Here is a 20868-nt window from a genome sequence, read left to right on the forward strand (position 1 = left end):
TGATCTGTTAATGTGTGAAATCCAAGGCTAATCTGCATGGCTTTTGTGGACTGTAGTCTTTGTTAGTCTGGAGGTTTTCAGGACAGGAAGCCAAGCCTTATTCATTCTTAAACTCTCTTCTTTTCTGTTAAAGTTGTGCTGATGTTTATGAATTTCAATGGCTTCTCTGTGTAATCTGACAAAATAGTTGGTAGAATTGTCCAGTCTTTCAGTGTCTTGGAATAAGACCCTGTGTCCTGTTTGGGTCAGTCCATTTTCAACCACTGCTGATTTCTCAGGTTGGCCAAGTCTTCAGTATCTTTCATATTCTTTTATCCTTGTTTGTATGTTGCGTTGTGTGGTCCCGATGTAAACTTGTCCACAACTGCAAGGTATATGATATACTCCTGCAGAAGTGAGGGGGTCTCTTTTGTCTTTTGCTGATTGTAGCATCTGTTGTATTTTCTTGGTGGGTTTAAACACTTTTTAAACAATGATTTGAACATTACCTTTAATACTTTGCAGGACAATGACTCAGCTCAAACCCAACCCCCTTTTGACTATATATTACTCTTCCTACACACTTGACACTGAGAGACACTGTCCTTCAGTGTTACTCCTCTGAAGATGCCTGCCACAGCTGCTGGCGAAACGTCAGGAAAGAAAATACCAAGACCACAGTTACACAGCCCGGATAACCTACAAGAACCAATTTTCCTGTAAGTATGAAGATAATGTGCTAATGAGGGTGTGGTATGTTAATATGGAACCATTGTATCCTGAAGTGATCTGTTAATGTGTGAAATCCAAGGCTAATCTGCATGGCTATTGTGGACTGTAGTCTTTTGATTCAATTTCAACCCGTTGCTTCAGGTCCGACCTTCTGGGGCTTTAAGTACCCGAGGAGCTGGCCGATTTCACCATTAGAAAATAAGATTATCAAGAGTTGGAGGAGGTAGGGGGGGCGAAACAATTCGTGCAAAGGCGAAGTCTAATTCCACCACTTCGACACGTGAGCCGTCTCTGTAAAGCGCCTTCAAGTCGCAGCCGGCTAACAGCGACCTCTGGTGGGGTTTCGGAGGCAAGCGGCCAAGAAGAGGCGGTTTGCCGCCGCCTTCCTCTGCAGGGTCCTCCTCGGAGCCCCCCCCCCTCCAACTGCCGACCCTGCTCCGCTTCCAAGCCCTCAGGAGATCGGGTGATACGATTCCCACCTCCCGTCCGTTGCCCTAACGGCTCGGAAACAAACGCTCGGCCCCTCCCGCACCCAATGCCGCCTCACGAAAACGAGGCGGGGGGCTCCGGGGCCCTTGCCAGCCGCCCGACGCCCACAGAATGGCGGCGGCCTGTCGCGCGGCCTGGCCGCCCCGGCTTCGGGCGCCTCTTCCCCTCCCCCCGGCGCCCTTTCCTCGGCCGTTTTGCCGCCATTCGAAGCAGCGCGTGCCGGCGGGCTTCGGTTGGCGCCCGGCCCGCTCTCTTCTCCCCCCGCCCCCTCGCAGGCCTCTCTCCCGGCGGCGCGACGATGCGCGGAGCGAGGAGGCCCCAATGGCGCTCGGCGGCCTTGCTGGGCGCGGCCGCGCGCCGGACGTACTGGAGGACGGTGGGGCAACCGGAGGGCATCGTGTCGGAGCAGGACACCGACCACCATTTCGTGCACCGCAGCACCGTCCCTACCATGCACTTCCAGGCCAGCTTGCCCAGGTCCCCTTTCGTTCCTCCAACTGGAGGGAAGGGTGGAAACTCCCCCCTCCTCCTCTTTTACCCGCCAAGTGCTCGCCCCCTCTGCCAGGCGAGGGGTTGATTTGCTCTTCTCTCTCTCTCTCTCTCTCTCTCTCTCTCTGTGTGTGTGTGTGTGGGTTACCGCACTTTGTATTCCCAGCGATGTATTAAGAGTTTGAAAATGCTGCAAAAAAACATTGCTTTAAAAGGGTTTTTTGATGCCACGGCTTATAAATGGTTGGAAGACGTCTTCGCAGCTAAAGGGGCCAAACCAAAGTGCGAACATAATTCCCAGTGGGTAGCCGTGTTGGTCTGTCTGCAGTAGTAGAAAAGAGCAAGAGTCCAGTAGCACCTTAAAGACGAACAAAAATATTTTCTGGCAGGGTATGAGCTTTCGTGAGCCATGTCTCACGAAGCTCCTACCCTGCCAGAAAATATTTTTGTTCGTCTTTAAGGTGCTACTGGACTCTTGCTCTTTTCTACAAAGTGCGAACAGTATTTTTTATAACGTTTTCAAACTTACTACATCGGTGGGAATACGTAGAAAGTGCGAACAGTATTTTTTATAACATTTTCAAACTCAATACATCGCTGGGAATACAAGTGCAGTAACAGCGCTCACCTCAAACAAACAGGAAACAAAAAAAAGCGGGGGAGAGAATCTACGTTGTACAGCTTGTAGAATCCAATGTACTATCAATGGAAACGAGGGGGGTGTAGGATTGCCAACCTCCAGGTACCAGCTGGAGATCTGCTATTATAACTGATCTCCAGCCGATGGAGATCAGTTGCCCTGGAGGAAATGGCCGCTTTGGCCATTGGACTCTATGGCATTGAAGCCCCTCCCCTAGCCTTTTGCATACTAAGCTAATTTTATGCTTATAGGGAATTATTAATATAAAGGAATCCCTCACTGGCAGTCTGGTTATCACAGAATCTTGTGGTAGTGAATTCCACCTATTTATTCATTTGATTTACATCTCATTCCATCACAATGGTTCTCACATGGATATTTAAAACAGTAACATTAAAAGAGAAAATAAGAGATGTACACTCCCTCCCTCCCAAAGTGTGGAATTTCTTGCTGGGAAATTATAAGTGGCTCCTCTTCTGACTGGTAACTGGTGGCAAGTTTCCCCCTGCACCAGCAAGAAAACTGTTTCTTCTGGAAAGGAGGAGAAAGTATATGTCCTTGTTGGTGTTTTGCTGGGAGGAGCTGCAGTGAGCAAACATGAGCTCTTCAACCTCTGACTGGTGGCTGGGGCCAGAGTGTCTTTCCCTTTAGTCACGTGGCAGTTATGTAGCCTGTAAAAATGTACTTACTTTTGTATGTCTACTTCAAATCAGCTTCATTAGGGGACCATCTATATCCTAATAGCCAAGTCAGCCAATCTGGAGATACTTAAATCTGGTGACTGGAGCCGTGAATGGGCAAGACAGATCTTTCTATAAACCTGAAAAGGGCGCCAGGTTTGCAACAACAACAAAAATCTGAAATAAAAAAAAATAGATTGGGGAATTTAAAAAAAAACCAAAATGATAAGCGGAGTGCTTGAAGCAGTGGATTCCCTCAGTGGCCAGGGAGGGGGCAGTGGGATTTTAGGGAGGGAGGGACCTCAGAAGGGTATAATGCCACAGACTCCACCCTCTAAAGAAGCCATTTCCTCCATGGGAACTAAGGTTGCCAACCTCCAGACGGGGGCTGGCGATCACTCAGATTTACAACTGATCTCTAGATTACAGAGATCAATTCTCCTGGAGAAAAATGGCTGCTTTGGAGGGTGGATTTATAGCATTATATCCTGCTGAAGTCACTTCCCTCCCCAAATCTCTCCCTCCCAAGGCTCCACCACCAACCTGGAGCTGGCAACCCTAAGGAGAGAAGAAAGAAGAAGGGGAGAGTGTATGAGGGCTTTCAGCAAAGGGAAAGAGGAAATAGGGAGGGTGAAATGATTTTTCTCCCACAAATCCTTGTAGGTTCCCATTTGTAAGGTACAATATTAGGCATGATTATTGGAAGATCCATGAATGGAACTCCCTCATTTTTAAAATAAAAATAGCTGCTGTGAGGAGGCCCAATTTATATCAAGCTCAGAGAGAGCAGTAGGCTTCTTAACCCTAGCCCCTTACACTTTTTTTTTACTTCAGTCAAACCTTTTGCTATTAGAGAGGCATACAGATAACTGTATCTGGAGCCAGTAGCAGCTCCTGGCAGACAGGGGCAGCTGACATCTGGGAAATGAGACAGGAAGCGAATTAAACCACTTATTTCCACAGCTTTGACTCAAATTTAAGATCCCCCTTTATCAGTTATTTCTCCTTTTTAAAAATGAAATAAATCTGTTCACAGATTTCCAGGCACTATATCTGTTCTTAGGTATAAATTTTAATATTACAAAATAATAAAGACCTCATTCTCTCCACACATTTATGGACCTCTATCATGGCCTCCTTTTGGTGTCATTCCTACCAAAAAACCCCAAATGATTTAACAGCCATAGGGAACATGGTCAATCCTTTGATCATTTAATCCTCAAATAGTATTGTCCTCAAAACTTACACTTATTGCATTTGGAGTGTAATTTCTACTCAAAGCCAACTTCCAATATAGTTTGAATGTTTTTCCTACCTCACAAATATATCTATGTGGCGAGATTTTCTTCTGGTTGTCAGGATGGGTCTTCAGTTTGTCACGAAGGGCTGTATCTCTCCAGAGCACTTCAAAATGGTTCCTTGGATCACAGTTTTCGTAATGAACTCCTGGAGTGTTCTTTCTACCCATATGTTCCATGGGCTGAGGTGAAAAACTACCCCAGTGGCAAAATGCATAGATTCCTGGAGCTGTTTTTCTCCAGGGTGTTTTTTAGTTTACAGAAAGCAAACTAGAAGTGGTAACTGGCTGTACAATGGAGACATTGCTTACTACTATACTGTATAATGTCCCAAAAGGAAAACGTTCTGGAGCCACTTCTCTGTATTCTGCCAAAAAATGATGTGATGTGGAAATTGTTGCTTGAGGATTAAGCTTCCTTCCATCCTGCTTTTCAAAGTACTCAGCTGTGGCGAGTAGGGATCAATCATCTGTAGGCAACAAGGCTGGGAAAATGAGCTGATCCTTTGTTTGCCAGGTAATTACTGTACAACAAATTACTAATGTAGGTATGTATGGGCAGAAAGGCTGGTATTTTTGTGTGTGTGTTAACTTTTCAGGTTTGTTTGTAATGGTGGTTATAAATTGGTTAATATCATCCATTTTAGATTGCCTATTCCAAAACTGGAGGATACTATCAACCGATATTTAGCTGCTCAGAAGCCACTGTTGGATGATGAACAATACAGGTATGACATTTGCAATTGTTTAAAAATAATTGGTACAAAGGACTGAGGCAGTTTGTTCCTCCAACTCAACCACCCTCTGTTCCCCAAAGGTTCCCTCCCAGGAATGATTATAGGGGTTTAACGCACAGCCAATTTGTCTCGCCTTTGTGCCTTAATAGTAGCGAATCTCCGTGGTCCACACGCACGACCGTCCAAGGGCTGCGCATTGAACCCACCTTAGTCGTGAATTAAGGCAAAAAAAACCCGGGTTAAGCAATCCCTGGTTTCTAGCGATCTTTTCTGTGCTAATCCGCTTTTTTTTTTTTTTTCGCCACATTACCGGAACGTTGACGTGCGTGTAATGACTCGACTAGCTCGCTACTAATGCTCCTTACCGGTCTCCTCCGTCCCGCCCCCTTTCCTGCTTTTCCCGCCATTTCCCGCCATTGCTGCTTTTCCCGCCATTTCCTGTCAGTCCTCATTCCGTCGCCGTATTGGCCGTGCGAGGGTTGAGACGATGGTATACCGGAACGCTGGTGTTCCAAGAAAAAAAAAGGGGGAGAATCACCCTTTGATTGGATAACCCCTCAGCCAATCCTTGGGCGATGTCACTCCCCTGCTATCCCGCATTGCGAACTATCCCACATTATATGGTTGGTTCAAACGCACGGGGAGCCTCCAGCAGCTACTTGTTTCAGACTTAATGTGGGATAGGCTGGCGTCATGCATTTGATTATCCAGACTTAAATATTGTGGGATTAAAATATTGTGAGATAACAGAGGAGCGAACCAGGAACATTCTGCCCATGCGTTAATCCCCACAGTAAACCTCTCTTACTACCCCATCCTCTGAACATTCTAATGGAAAACTTGTATGCTACTGTCTCTGTCACTTTTCCTTTAAATCCTTTCTCAAAACCCACCTCTTCCATGAACACGGTGACTTAATTGCGTACATACCCAACTGACAAGTGCTTATAGTTGCAATCCAATGCACAATTATTTGAGAGCGAATTCTATTTAATTTAGTCAGATTTACTTCTGAATAAGCACATTTGGGATTCTATAGTACATCTCTAAAAGATGGTTCCTCTAAACCCCAGGACAAAGTGATAAGAAAATACTTCCCTTGAACACTGTACAAACGGGGTTACCGCACTTTGTATTCTCAGCGATGTATTAAGAGTTTGAAAATGTTATAAAAAACATCGCTTTAAAAGGGTTTTTGGATACCACAGCTTATAAATGGTAGGAAGATGTCTTCACAGCTAAAGGGGCCAAAGAAAGTGCGAACAGTATTTTTTATAACGTTTTCAAACTCTTAATACATTGCTGGGAATACAAGTGCGGTAACCCCCAACGTGAGATGGATAGCTGTCTGTCTGGTGACCTTTGATACAAATGCTCGCTGTGATAGCTTCTTTAGCCTTGAAGATAAGGAAAAACACTGGTATTTGAATTATGGAACACTTGAGTTACACTAGTGTCTGAGTTGTTTGCATTCATTACTGTTTGTGCAGAGAGCAAACAGGTGACCTGTTGTGTCTGAGAATCAATGCCAAATTGGCTGCTATGGGATTGAGAGATAAGAGTATACTTTGTTTTTTTAAAAAAAAGAGGCTGTAAAAAGCTTGAGGAGGAAACTTTTGGGGACAGAAAATATTGGGCTGCAATGCTGTTATTTCTGTTTTATATATACTGGTACATTCTTTCAATAAACATTTTAAAGACGTGCATCTTGAACCAAATCTTTTATGTCAGAATATACATTCTGTCAAAGTTCCTTTTTTTGCTAGCAAGATTTAAGTATGTTAAACCAGACAATCAAGACTTCTTGCTTCTCAGGTCTGGAGATTTCTGCTCCAGAACTTGGGCAGGCGGGGAGGAGGGACTTGCCTAACTGAGCTAATTTCAGAAATAACGTAAGCAAGTGAAGTCTTTATTGTTGCTTTTGCTTCTCCAAAGCCCAGTGTAATATGAGAGACTAATCTCACTCCTGAGTTTTCTGCCCATGTTAGAGGACTCATGGGAAGAGTGGGTCTGTCCTCTTGTGCTTGGCACAGTGAAATATCCTTCCTCTGAGTTTTGTACAATTAATGAATTATTCAAAGGACTGGATGTTTGTTCTGAGCATCTAAGGCAGGGTTAGTAACCAGAGGCATAGAGGCAGCCACCACTGGCAACCTAGTGATCAGACTTGCTGACTCCTGATAGTAATTCACATTTAAATTTTCCAAGCATAGAAGAGCATACAAGTATTACCATTTATGTTTGGAGTATTAATTTGTTATTACTATTAAATTCATTTCTAGAGCATGCATGCTTCTTTCTAAACGTTTCATATTTGACTCAGTAATTTCAGGTGGTGTTAAATCACAAAATTACTGTGATTGTACAGCTAACGACTGAGCTTTGATTAATGAAAGCTTATACCTGGAAAATTCTGTTGATCTTTAAGGTGCTACTGGACATGAATTTTATTCTACCATTACAGACAAACACTGCTACTCACCTGAAACTGTGTACAACCTATATTAATTTCTGTGTTTGCATGAAGTGACATTGCTAAATATTATCTGCTGCACATATGAAAATGGAATAGTTTAAATATTACAATTAAAAGTACTCTAATTAAAATCTGCCGCACACATGAAAATAGAATAATGTTTAAATATTATAATTAAAAGTACTCTGATTAAAACATACTATTACAGTCAGGTGATGTAACGATTAACACATTTTAAACTTACAGACATACTGCAGAACTTGCCAGAGAATTTGAAAATGGAGTGGGCAGGGATTTACACCGTGATCTTCTTGAACACGATAGGAATAGTAAGCATACAAGTTATATATCAGGTTTGTGTATTTTCTTGCAATCTTAAAAAATGTTAGGGTGCTTTCTCTTTTTTATTGGTGTTTATTCAGTCCAGGGGCCACTTTTTTAACAACCAGGTTGCCTGTGATTGCTGGGTTGTTTGTTTTCCTGCCATATCATATTTTATAGTAGGTTAAGTGGTTATGTGAGCATGAGAGCAGCGGACCCTGATCTGGAGAACCAGGTTGGATTCCCCACTCCTCCACATGAAGCCTGCTGGGTGACCTTGGGCCAGTCACAGTTCTCTCAGAACTCAGCACACATGGAGGCAGGCAATGGCAAACCACCTCCAAACGTTTCTTGCCTTGAAAACCCTACGAGGTTGCCATAAGTCAGCTGTGACTTAACAGCACATACACAAGTGATTATGTAAGGATTCTAACTTAGTCTGGGATTGTAGCTGAATGCTCCACCAGAAGGAGTTTTGCACAATGTCCTCCAATCACAATCTAGACCCATAATGGAATTCTTACACTATAAAGTTAAGCAAATGGCAGGCAAGATTTTATGCAAGTAGAAAATAACAAGCCTGCAAATGAATGAAATGTGGTGTGAATATCTCTATGCTTCTCTGTTAGGTAGACTTACCTTTTTATAGTTCTGCTTATACTTAATTGAGCACAATCCTGAAGAGGGGGTAGATCCACAGCAGCCAGGAACAGCGGAGCCACGCCGCCTCCTCAGAGGCTTCCCGGCCGCCACAGACACACACACACACACACACACACAAACCTCTTTTAAAAATAAAATTAAAGGAAGAGGGGGGAAAGGCCCCATTGCAAAAAGTGAGGCCATCAAAAATGGTGGCGTAGCAGTGCCATTGAATTTGGGGGTGGTCCCAGCACAAATGGGGTTAGGAAGCTGCCTAACGGCAGCTCCATCCCCAGAATCCTTCGGGAATGCCTCCCGGGATGCTGGCGCGGGGACGTGTGCCGGCAGAACGCCAGCAGGCGGCCATGCTGGTGTCCAAGGGCAGTGCTGCTTCCACAGTCCAGGGGAGCCGGCGTAAGTGGCCCTATGCTGGCATCTGTGCCACTTTGCACGGGACAAGTGGCACGAACATCGGCATAGGGGTCACGCCGGCTCCTAAAAGCATTCAGCTCCCCCTTCAGAATTGCACAGATTATCTCATTTTGTCCTAGATTGGAAGCAGATAGCAATCTTCTGTATAATAATAAGGTAAAGTAAAGGTCCCCTGTGCAAGCACCGGGTCATTCCTGACCCATGGGGTGACATCACATCCCGACGTTTCCAAGGCAAACTTTGTTTGCGGGGTGGTTTGCCAGTGCCTTGCCCAGTCATCTTCCCTTTACCCCCAGCAAGCTGGGTCCTCATTTTCCCTCCTCAGAAGGATGGAAGGCTGAGTCAACCTTGAGCCGGCTACCTGAAACCAACTTCTGTTGGGATCGAACTCAAGTCGTGAGCAGAGCTTTTGACTGCAGTACTGCAGCTTAACACTCTGTGCCACGGGGCTCTACCGGTAATAGGAATTTTGTGTTGCCAGTCTGGAAAAGAAAGTGAAGGTCTAAATTTTTAGTAGAAAAGAGCAAGAGTCCAGTAGCACCTTAAAGACTAACAAAAATATTTTCTGGCAGGATATGAGCTTTCGTGAGCCACAGCTCACTTCTTCAGATACAGCTAGAATGTGAATCCATCCGTCTTTAAGTAGAGGAGAGTGAATTCAGACAAGCATTAGTATGTAAATGTTAACAGTATGTAAATGTGAATAGCAGGCGTGATGGGATTAGGTGTGGTATGCAGAAGAGTCTGTGATGTCCAGGGGAGAGATGGGTGTGGAGAAATCAGCATTGGTAATGAGCCATGAATGCAAGGCTTTTATTCAGCCCAGGTAAATGCATTGTCTTTATTGGTTCTTGTAGGTTATCCGGGCTGTGTAACCGTGGTCTTGGAATTTTCTTTCCTGACGTTTCGCCAGCAACTGTGGCAGGCATCTTCAGAGTAGTAACACTGAAGGACAGTGTTACTTCAGTGTTACTACTCTGAAGATGCCTGCCACAGTTGCTGGCGAAACGTCAGGAAAGAAAATTCCAAGACCACGGTTACACAGCCCGGATAACCTACAAGAACCAATGAACTCTGACCGTGAAAGCCTTCGACAATATTTTGCATTGTCTTTAGTTTGAATATCAACTGTAATTCAGCAGTTTCTCTTTCCAATCTCCCTTTGAAATTTCTTTGTAAGAGAACTGCTACTCTTAAATCTGCAACAGAATGTCCTGGAAGGTTGAAATGTTCTCCCACTGGTTTTTGAATATTGTGGTTTCTGATGTCAGACTTATGTCCATTTAATCTTTGTCTAAGAGACTGACCTGTTTGTCCAATGTAGATTGTGGAAGGGCATTGCTGGCATGTGATGGCATAAATCACATTAGAAGATGAACCTGAGATAGTATGGCTGACATTGGTGGGTCCAGAGATGATGTTCCTAGAATCTATATGAGGGCAAAGTTGGCACCTTGGTTTGTTGCAGGCCTTAGTGCCAGAGTTCCTGTTCCTGTTAAGTAGTTTATCATAATGGGTGAGAAGTTGTTTTAGGTTAGCCTGCTGTCTGTAAGCAAGAAAGGGACGCCCCCCCCCCCCAGTGCTTCATCGAGGGAAGTGTCACAATCCAGCATTGGTTGTAGGTCCTTAATAATACGTTGGACTGGTTTTAGTTGGGAGCTATAAGTGACAACCAGAGGTGTTCTGTTGTCATTCTCTCTGGGCTTATCTTGTAGTAAGTTGTGCCTGGGTATCATTCTGCCCTTCTCAATCATCTTTCTCACCATATCAGCAGGACATTGTAGTTGCAAAAATGTTTGCTGTAGGTCTCTCAAGTGTGTATCTCTGTCTGAAGGTTTGGAGCAGATGCGACTATAGCGTAGGGCTTGGCTATAGACAATGGATTGTCTGATATGGTTGGGGTGGTGGCTGGACGCATGTAGATATGCTTGCCGATCCGTCGGTTTCCGGTACAATGTGGTGCTTGTGTGTCCCCCGTGGATCCGTACTGTGGTGTCTAGGAAGTTGATTTCTTGTTCGGAGTAATTCATAGTTAGATTGATGGTGGGGTGGAAGTCGTTGAACGCCTGGTGAAATCTTTCAAGGGCTTCTTTGCCATGAGTCCAGACAAAGAAAATGTCATCAATGAATCTCAAGTAAAGGAGAGGTGCCAGTGGGTATGAGTTCAGAAAATGTTGTTCTAGATCTGCCATGAAAATGTTGGCATATTGTGGAGTCATGCGAGTGCCCATGGCAGTGCCATTGATTTGAAGGTATAAGTCCTTACCAAACCAGAAGTAGTTGTGAGTGAGAACAAACCTGCAGAGTTGTGTAGCCAGATCTGCTGTGTTTTTATCTCGGATGGTATTTCTAATGGCTTGTAGCCCATCGTCATGGGGGATGTTGGTGTATAGAGACTCCACATCCATGGTGACTAGAATGCTGTTTTCTGGGAGACGGTTGATGGACTGTAGTTTCCTTAGGAAGTCTGTGGTGTCTCGGACATAGCTGGAGTATTAATGACATATGGTCTCAGAAGGGAGTCCATATATCCTGATACTCCTATGGTGATGGTCCCAATGCTCGAAACAATGGGGCGTCCAGGGTTGCCAGGTTTATGTATCTTAGGCAGGAGGTAGAAAGTGCCTGGTCGAGGTTCTTGAGGTGAATCCATAAATTTTTAGGACTGAGGTGAATCCTAAAATTTTAGGACTGTTATTTTAAAAAGGCAAATTAAATAATTTATTGTACACCTGCTTGGAAGCTAAGCAGGTCTAGTACATGGATGGGAGATTGCATGGAAACTTGCTATAGTTATTTTGAGCTTGGAGGGAGGGTGAGATGCAAAGAAAATACATGGCAGGTGATAACTGTATTACATGTTTTATTTAAAGTATGATAAGATTTCATATTAGCTATCTGAACAACAGGGTATTTAACTCCAAAGAGTATTATACTTAGTGTTTTGTTTGTTTGTTTTTAATTTCCTAGTGGCTTGCAGTATACTAAAACAATCCATGAAACAGCCCAATGATGTATGGGGATCCTGATAAGCCATGTTAAAAACTTCCCTCAACCATCTGGTGTTCCTCCACGGTTGCTGCTGGGACCTACTGCAAACCCACGAGGAATAGCTTACCAGGACATATGCTACCAAACATCACTGGTTGTAACTGTCTAAAAAGTGGGGCTTCTCCTCATTCAGGCCAGATTAACACAACCCCCTGCTTTGTCTTTTGGTTTCAATCATGCTTAACTCAATTAAGCATGATTAAAACCAAGTCAGGAACCATTCAGCCTTACACTGCTGCCTACATTGGACGAGAGAAGAGGCAGCCCTTACTTCAGCTGACAGCCAATTCCTCACGCACAAGACCACCATAGAAAACATTCTTGCCCTGGCAGTCACAAATCTTTCCTTTGAGGAGGAAAAAGAGGGCAAACTCTGTTGTGAGGATCTTAACATCTGTTCAGGCTCATTTATAGGAAGAAGCAGTCCTTCAGGTATGAGGGAACCAGACCATAAAGAGCTTTTATAGGTCAAAAGCAGCACCTTGATTCATATTCTGCAGCAAACATGAACACATGAAGCTGCCTTATACTGAATCAGACCATCGAGGTCCATCAAAGTCAGTATGGTCCATCAAAGTCAGTATTGTCTACTCAGACTGGCAGCAGCTCTCCAGGGTCTCAGGCAGAGGTCTTTCGCATCAACTGCTAGCCTAGTCTCTTTAACTGGAGATGCCGGGGATTGAACCTGGGACCTTCTGCATGCAAAGCAGATGCTCTACCACTGAGCCACAGCCAGTGCACCTATTGTAATTCTACTGTCATATGGGTAGTCACTTAACGTACATTAATAGATGGGTTGCTGTACTCTGGACCAACTACAGCTTCCAAGTCATCTTCAGTTGCAGCCCCTTGTAGCATTACATTAGTGCAATTTTGAGGCTACAGCAGCATGGATCAGTGTGGCCACATCAGCTGTGTCCAAAAGCTGGTCAAATTTTCCTGACCAGATGTAGGTGAAGAAGGTACTCTTAGATACAGCACCAACCTGCTGCTCCATGGATAGGATCAGGATCAGGAGTATTCCCAAGTTAGTGAATCTGACAGTTTCAGTGACACCCCATCTTACGCAGGCAATAGAGTTCCTCCCAAGACTAACTTTTCCAACCAACATCTTATCTGGATTTCTTATCTGGATTTCACTCCAGCTCATTCATCCTTAGCCATTTGGCTATGGCCTCGAGACAGTGACCAAGAACTAAGACAGCAGCACTTGGAGGCTTAGAAAAAGATACGTATATAGTTGGTGTCTTTGGTATCTTGATATCCCCAAAGTTACAGACAATCTCTCCTAACATAAATACTAGCATAGAAGGGAGAACAGATCCCTGGAGCACCCGATATGTCAGCTGCCAGGGAAGAGATTCCCTGTCTCCACCATTCTCTGCATCCTATCTCACAGAAAGTATAAAATATAATTTTAAATGATTATCTCAAAACAAACAATAGTGTCTGATTATATTCATATGACCCATCTACCTTTGAACTGGAGATAGAACTGTATCTGATCCTTGATAAGCAATATATCTAGATAATATATTTCCGGACTTGTTTCCATTTTGTGACCATTTATGCATGGAATATAACATACTATATGCAATGTATTTAATAACTGAATTATGTTTTTATTTTTTTTTAGGGCCCTGGTATGATATGTATCTTTCTGCCAGAGATCCAATTGCCTTAAACTACAATCCTTTTATTGCCTTAAATCCTGATCCAAAACCAGAATACAACCGTCAAATAGTAAGAGCAACAAACCTGGTTGTATCATCATTAAAGTTTCTTAATTCTCTGAAGAATGACTTTTTACGGCCAGATATATTTTATGTCAACCCTAAATGGGGTCAGAATAAAATTTTCAGACATTTTCTCCGTATTCTTCCAACTTCTGTGTCTTGGTATGGAGCATATATGGTGAATGCTTATCCTTTAGACATGTCCCAATATAGGTCACTCTTCAACAGTACCAGAATTCCTAATTTAAACAAAGATATGCTGTTCACAAGTGAATTTGCAAGACATTTGTTGGTGATGAGAAATGGCCATTTTTATGTTTTTGAAGTATTGGATGCTTTTGGTAATATTCTACACCCAACGGAAATCCAGGCTCATTTATCACAAATAATATTTGATGCTGATCGGTTGCCTGCATTTGAACTTTCTTACCTGACAACTGAGGACAGAAATACTTGGGCGACAGTAAGGCAGTTACTTGTCCAAAAAGGTAATGAAGAAAACCTCAAGAAAATTGACAGTGCAGTGTTTTGTCTTTGTTTAGATGATGCTTCCCCACAAGACGAAATCGAACTCTCCCATTGTATGCTTCACGGATATGGTTTCAATCGCTGGTTTGACAAATCTTTCAGTCTGATTATCACAAGTGATGGCACTGCGGGAGTAAATTTTGAACATTCTTGGGGAGATGGAGTTGCAGTTCTACGTTTTATTAACGAAGTCTACAGAGACAGTACAGAGCATCCTGCTGTTGTACCAGAGTCCAGTCCAGCTTTGTTTGTTACATCATGCGACAAACTGGAATTTACATTGGGCCACACAATAACATCTGCTATAAGTGCTGCACGTACAAAATTTGAGGAAAAAAGGAAAAAATTAGTTTTTAGAGCGTACAAGTACAATAAATTTGGAAAACGGTTTGTAGTGAGTCAGAAAATGAGCCCAGATGCTGTGTTTCAGCTTGCCTGTCAGATGTCTGCCTATCGCCAGTATGGAAAGTTTGTTCCTTCATATGAAGCATGCAGCACTGCTGCTTTTAAGCATGGTCGCACCGAAACAATTCGGCCAACATCAATCTACACAAAAAAGTGTGCAAGTGCATTTATTGACGAACGAGGAAAGTATAGCGTTGAAGAAATGAGAAACATGATTGATGAATGTTCAAAGTACCATAGACGCTTGCAGCTGGAAGCTACACTAGGTTAGGCCTTTTCAACATTTTGTCATATATACAGTATTCTACTCAGGTCTTGTGAGAAAACCTCTCTAGGATTTTTATCACAATAAATATATTTTACTGTAAATCAAGATATGATTTTAAATATGTAAATACTTTTAAAAATGTTTCTATTTGACACGTCTTACAGAATATATGAAAAAGGTGGGTTTTCTTAAAATGTCTTTTCATTTGTTTTCTCCTAGAAATGAGTAATATCTACACTGGTTTGTCCTAGTTTTGTTGAAGACCTTCTTGAGGAATATAGAGTTCATATAACAACTGTTATAATTTAATTACAGATCTACACATACGCTTCTATAAAAGATTTCCAAATATCTAAAAATAAGTCCATGCACAGTTTCCCTCTATATGTCAAGTGTTCAAATATTGAAAAAATTGTAAGGTCCTCTATCCATTGATTTACAGGAGGTGGGCATTTATCTCTCCAATATTTATTTTATTTATAGTTATATAAATATTATATTTATTTTATTTATATCCCACCTTTTCCCCCAGTGGGGACCCAAAATGGCTTACATTGTTCTCTGTCTTCCATTTTATCTTCACAACAACCCTGTGAGGTATGTTAGACTGAGTGTGTGTGTGACTGGTCCAAGGTCACCCAGCAAGCTTCCATGGCAGAGAGGGGATTCGAACTTGGGTTTCCCAGATCCTAGTCCAACACTTCAACCACTATACCATGCTGGCTCTCAAAACTAAAAACTTACTGTGTTGTCCAGTATATTCCAAACGTAATATTTTCTTGAATAAGTCACAACGTAAGATCCATAGAGAGGGCAGGTGTAGGCTTTAAGGCCCTATCCCATTGCTTTGGTGAAATAGGGTGATCTAGCTTCCTTATTCCATCCCTTCCTGAGACTCTTCATATCATATTTATTAATCAACATCAAATATTTATAAATAAGTGTTGTTTTTTCTGCATCAGCTCAATTAGAGTTTCCAGGAGTGAAGGAGACTCTGAGACCTTAATACTGCAGGGCCATATTTAAATATTAACAGATGTTGCAACTGTAAACGTTGGCATTCAACAGAAGTTGATGGGCCATATCTAGACCTCAGCTGAGAAAACGACAAAAACTCATCATCATAGTCTATCAATTGGTGCAATGTAAAAATCCCCCTATTGGTCCGAGCCCTCCGTAAAAAAAGATTTCTTCCCAATTTTTAGGTCTGGATTGGTCCATAATGTTAATTCAGCATCTGAAACTGGATCAAATTGATATTGTCATGACTTTTGTGCCATAGTTCCCTCACTGCTGGAGGAACAGGATCCAATCTAGTATAAGTAGATCCTAATGTATTCCACTTGCCCTGACCTGGATGGCCCAGGCTAGCCTGATCTCGTCAGATCTCAGAAGCTAAGCAGGGTCAACCCTGGTTAGTATTTGGATGGGAGACCACCAAGGAATACCAGGATTGCTGTGCAGAGGAAGGCACTGGCAAACCACCTCTGTTAGTCTCTTGCCATGAAACCCCCAAAAAGGGGTCACCATAAGTCGGCTGCGACTTGACGGCACTTTACACACACACAATGTATTCCACTTACAGAGGCGCACCAGACAGGAAGCTCCCCAAGAGCCTAGGATGGATAGTCCAATTGCACGGAGTGATCCCAATAATTAGTACAAGTTTACAGATATGCCTGACGATATAAACTGAGGTCAGGGAAACCAAATCCTTCACTGAAAGGGAGTTGCAGCCTCTTTAAAGAAATCCAAGATGGTATGGAACACCACATAAATTTCCAAAATAAAATATTAATTTTCAACAAGGTATATGAAAAGGAATTGTATGTAAAATATAAATAATCCTCAGTATAATATTTATTTTGAGTGTATTTACTTTGCCCCATAAAAACAAGTTTAAGATTGCCTATCAATCCAAATTCAAAGATATATCAGCAGTTAGCTTGTTACAATTTAGCATAATCATATGTGTAATATTTCTAAGTATCAGTATTCCAAGATAATTAATGACATCTGGACACCACCAAAAATGTGTGTAAGGAAATACACTCCATGATATATTTTCTCCCAGTAGCATCCACTCAGATTTTGTGCAGTTAGTGAAATAGCCAGATAAGTCTCCAAAGGTATTAATCATATTCATTAACACAGGAACAGAAGACTGAGATTCCAAAATAAACAATAAAAGATAATCCGCATAAAGAATAATTTTAAATTCTGCCACCACTGCTTTTATGTCTACTTATATACTTTTTTCTTTTTTTATTTGTTGATGGACTTTGAGTTTGTTTTTTTCCTTTCCTGTTTTCTGTGGTTTTTGAAATAAATAAAATAATTTAATTACCAGACTATGAGCCCATACCTGGGGAGGGGCAAAGCTCCTTTGGAGATGGCGTGACCCTGCACTGGCGTAGGTGCCATCTTATCACGGAATAAGGTGGCACCTACGCCAGTGCTGGAGCCAGAAGGGAAAGCCCGGACCGGTGTGGGAGGGGCGTTCCCAGGGATGGAGCTGCCTTTAGGCAGCTTCCACAGCCCTATTGCCCCAGGAACACCCCCTTGAGCAGTGGTGGTGCTGTGCCACCTTTTTCAATGGTGCAGCCCCATTGTAGGCAATGGGGCATTAGGAAGAATTTTCTAACAGAGTGGTTCCTCAGTGGAACAGGCTTCCTCAGGAGGTGGTAAGCGTTCCTTCCCTGGAGGTTTTAAAGAAGAGGCTAGATGGCCATCTTTCAGCAATGCTGATTCTGACTTTAGGCAGATGATGAGATGGAGGCCATCTTGGCCATCTTCTGGGCATGGAGTAGGGTCACTGGGGGTTTTTGGGGGGAGGTAGTTTGGAATTTCCTGCATTGTGCAGGGAGTTGGACAAGATGACCCTGGTGGTCCCTTCCAACTCTATGATCCCCCCTTTTTGATTTAAAAAAAATTATTGCCTTTTTCTGTCTCCGCGGTGGCCAGAAAATCTCTAAGGAGGTGGGCTGTTCCTGGCCACCGCAGATCTGCCCCCCACCCTTCAGGATTGGGCTGCCCATGTCCTTTCTCTACACTGTTAGTGATATTAAACTGCCTTGAAAATGAAGGAATAGAAGCCTAAATGAAGGGCTATGAGATACAAAACACCTTGAAATGATGACATTAAACTTTCTTTGTGAGTTGAAGTCTGATTTTGGAAAAATAGGAAATTATTATGTTCTTTCCAGAAGTTCTAAGGTAGAAGGCCACATGTATGTGCCATAGAAGCCTTCTAAAACTCTGGAAAGGGGGGGGGCTAAAAAGGGACATCACATCTTCCATTCAAATATGTTTTGCATTTGTTCTCTGCCTTCCCAGGTTCTATGGAAAACAAATGGTTTTAGATTTGTAGACATAGCTGGGTTGTGGATGTGGTTGTTCCAAAGGCAACATATGTTTCAATAATAGTGTGTCCTGGAGGAACTTACTGTAACAATTCCACCTTCAAAACCTATTTGTTACAGTCTGCATTCTGAATGCTTGCTTTTATTCTAAGAGGCTCAGGGACTGGATACAGACTAATGTTTCCGCAGGCCCTAGCAATCCCCGCCCCCTGTGCTCTGCAACTTGAAATCCCACTCCACGCCCAAAATCCTGTTCCGTTTCAGGGGGTATTTTGAGTGGCTAATTTGGGGGGGGGGGATCGCACTGTGGAAACAATAATCTAGATGCAAGTGTTGGCTAGATAGCATTTCCTTCAAAATGTAATGCTGATATTTAAAATTCCTTTCCCTGTTGAGCTGTACTTTGTTCAGTTCTGTGTCCTAATGTCTTAATATAACTAGTTCCCTGTTGGCTTAGGCCTGGATCTGAGCCCTTTGACCCATGAAGCACTTCCACTCATGCAGGAGAGTTCCATACATTTCCTTTTTTGAGTCGTAGGACCTGGTACCGCATCCAGCACCATTCCCAAGGATCCCTTGCAGGGAGCTCCTGCCGGAAGGTGGTGGTGGGAAAGATCTGTTTGTCACTGGAGCTCTGCTCACAATTAAGTTCTGAACAATAGATTTCTATGAAGTTTTGAAGTGTGAGTGGGGGAGGGGATCCCATACCATAAAGATCCCTCTGTATTCCCCCCCCCCCTACAAAATCCTTTCACTGTGATAGTTGTTTGGGTCCTAGGAAATCTTATTCATTTTTAAGAATCATCTTGGAGATTGAACACATTCAGTTTCAGGGATAACAAGAGTGTTGCATGGAAAGAGCAAGAATAAAATGTGTTTAGGATAAACTAAACAAAGAAAAACAAAGCTTGAAAAAAGCAAGGTATTAGATAAAAGCTACATCAAGCATAACCATTTTTAATTATAGTTCCGTTTCATGGCTAGTTTGGGGGGCATCAAAAACTAAGTAAAATGACATAGCAAGTCAAAGAGGCACAATACAATTAACATTAAGCCCTTTGAAATCTCATGGATTTCAATAGGCTAATGTTAAGTGTCTCCATAACTCTCACTTGGAAATCTCTGGGTTTTCAAAGTGCTTAACCTTCACTGGATCATGCCAGAGGTGGTGGTATTCATTTATAAAAAGCTTAGCATGAGAGTTTATTTTTATAAATAACCTACTTTCCGTACTCACTGAATTTGCCTTCTCTTTTTTTTTCCCTAGGCCAAGGATTTGATCGCCATTTATTTGCCTTGAAGTACCTTATCCAGGTCAAAGGTGGAAGTATGCCTAGTTTTTATAATGATCCAGCCTACAGAAATATAAACCACATTATCATTTCAACTAGTACGTTAGGCAGTCCGGCTGTTAATTATGGTGGGTTTGGGCCAGTGGTCCCTGAAGGCTTTGGAGTTGGATATAATGTTTTTGATGATTGGATGGGAAGTAATACAACTAGTTATTTAGAGGAAGACTTAGAGGAATTTCTAGGATACCTTGAATGTAGTTTGAATGATATATTTGATGTCTTAGAAGGAAGGGCGCTTACAGAGTATTAAAAATGTTATTGTGGACTGAAAAAATAATGATGCAAAATCAACCAAAATATCTAAATAAGATACAATGAAATGAACATAAAAATTAACTAGAACTACAAAGTTATAAAAAGCAAAAAACTCTAGACAAAAAGTTAATGGATACCAGTTACAAAGTGCAAAGACGGTAGTCTCTTGTTTTTGGTGTATATGACTATTCTTAATTTTATATTAAGTATTAAAGAAAATACTAAGATTTTTCTGTTGAATTTAATCTCTGGGGGTTTTGCCATACTTTGGGAAATTACCTTGTACTGAAGAGTTGCTCACTAACTTTAAGGTGGATCCCAAACTCTGCAGGGTTCTAATGCATACGTGTGCTTTGAACTGTTTGGACATTTTGGGAAAGTACTATATGGTAATTTATGCATGGGAGTTTTACCTGAGGTTTGTTGCTTGCTGGACCCACACTTTCCAGTTGAGAATCTCTGAACCAGCAGTCTCCAAGCTCAAATCAAGTCCTGCCCCTTTAAATGCTGCTTTTTAATTGGCTTACTTCGCAGTGCTCACTGAGAAAACCCAATTGCCGCATAAAAAAGCATTGTAAGAACAAACAAAAAAAAAAAAGGAGCAACCTGAACGAAAGGGGGGGGGAATCCAAGGCTCGGTTTTAAAAAGCCTTTCTTTTGCTCAGAAAGGGCTCTGAGAAAGCAAGATGCATTTGAATCCCTGCCTTTTTACACACTGCTTTGTGATTGGCTGTGAGAGAAAGCAAGCTTCTGTGGCCCATGCTTTGCTTTCTGCATGGAGATTTCAGACGGGCTGAGATCAGGGGAGAGGGAAGAGTCGGGTTAACAGAGGAATGGGAAGACCCGGACATTGCGAGGGCTGGCAGCAAGGTCATTTCTAACGGACGGAAAACTCATGCAGAACTCCAAGGAACAACTGAGTCAGACGGGGCAAATGTGAGTCCAAGTACCTATGCATAAATGACCTATAAATACCAAAGGTCAATCCAGTTCCTCC

The 20868-nt window shown here is 42.5% G+C and overlaps 1 protein-coding gene across 1 annotated transcript; it reads left to right on the forward strand.

The window, feature by feature from the left end:
- Positions 1-1498: 1498 nt before the first annotated feature.
- On the forward strand, positions 1499-19866 carry LOC130477010 (carnitine O-palmitoyltransferase 2, mitochondrial-like). Its single transcript, XM_056849007.1, has 5 exons — positions 1499-1677; positions 4954-5034; positions 7766-7872; positions 13602-14900; positions 19532-19866. The coding sequence occupies exons 1-5, from the start codon at positions 1499-1501 to the stop codon at positions 19864-19866; spliced, it is 2001 nt and encodes a 666-aa protein (XP_056704985.1).
- Positions 19867-20868: the final 1002 nt, after the last annotated feature.

The sequence above is a fragment of the Euleptes europaea genome, chromosome 4 (genome assembly GCF_029931775.1).
Source record: "Euleptes europaea isolate rEulEur1 chromosome 4, rEulEur1.hap1, whole genome shotgun sequence".
Lineage (NCBI taxonomy): Eukaryota > Metazoa > Chordata > Lepidosauria > Squamata > Sphaerodactylidae > Euleptes > Euleptes europaea.

Bases quoted from the DNA above. Each gene is read 5' to 3' on its own strand.
- LOC130477010 (XM_056849007.1), top strand. From the start codon at position 1,499: ATGCGCGGAGCGAGGAGGCCCCAATGGCGCTCGGCGGCCTTGCTGGGC. The intron at 1,678-4,953 runs GTCCCCTTTCGT...CATCCATTTTAG, and splicing joins TTCCAGGCCAGCTTGCCCAG to ATTGCCTATTCCAAAACTGG. The intron at 5,035-7,765 runs GTATGACATTTG...TTAAACTTACAG, and splicing joins TTGGATGATGAACAATACAG to ACATACTGCAGAACTTGCCA.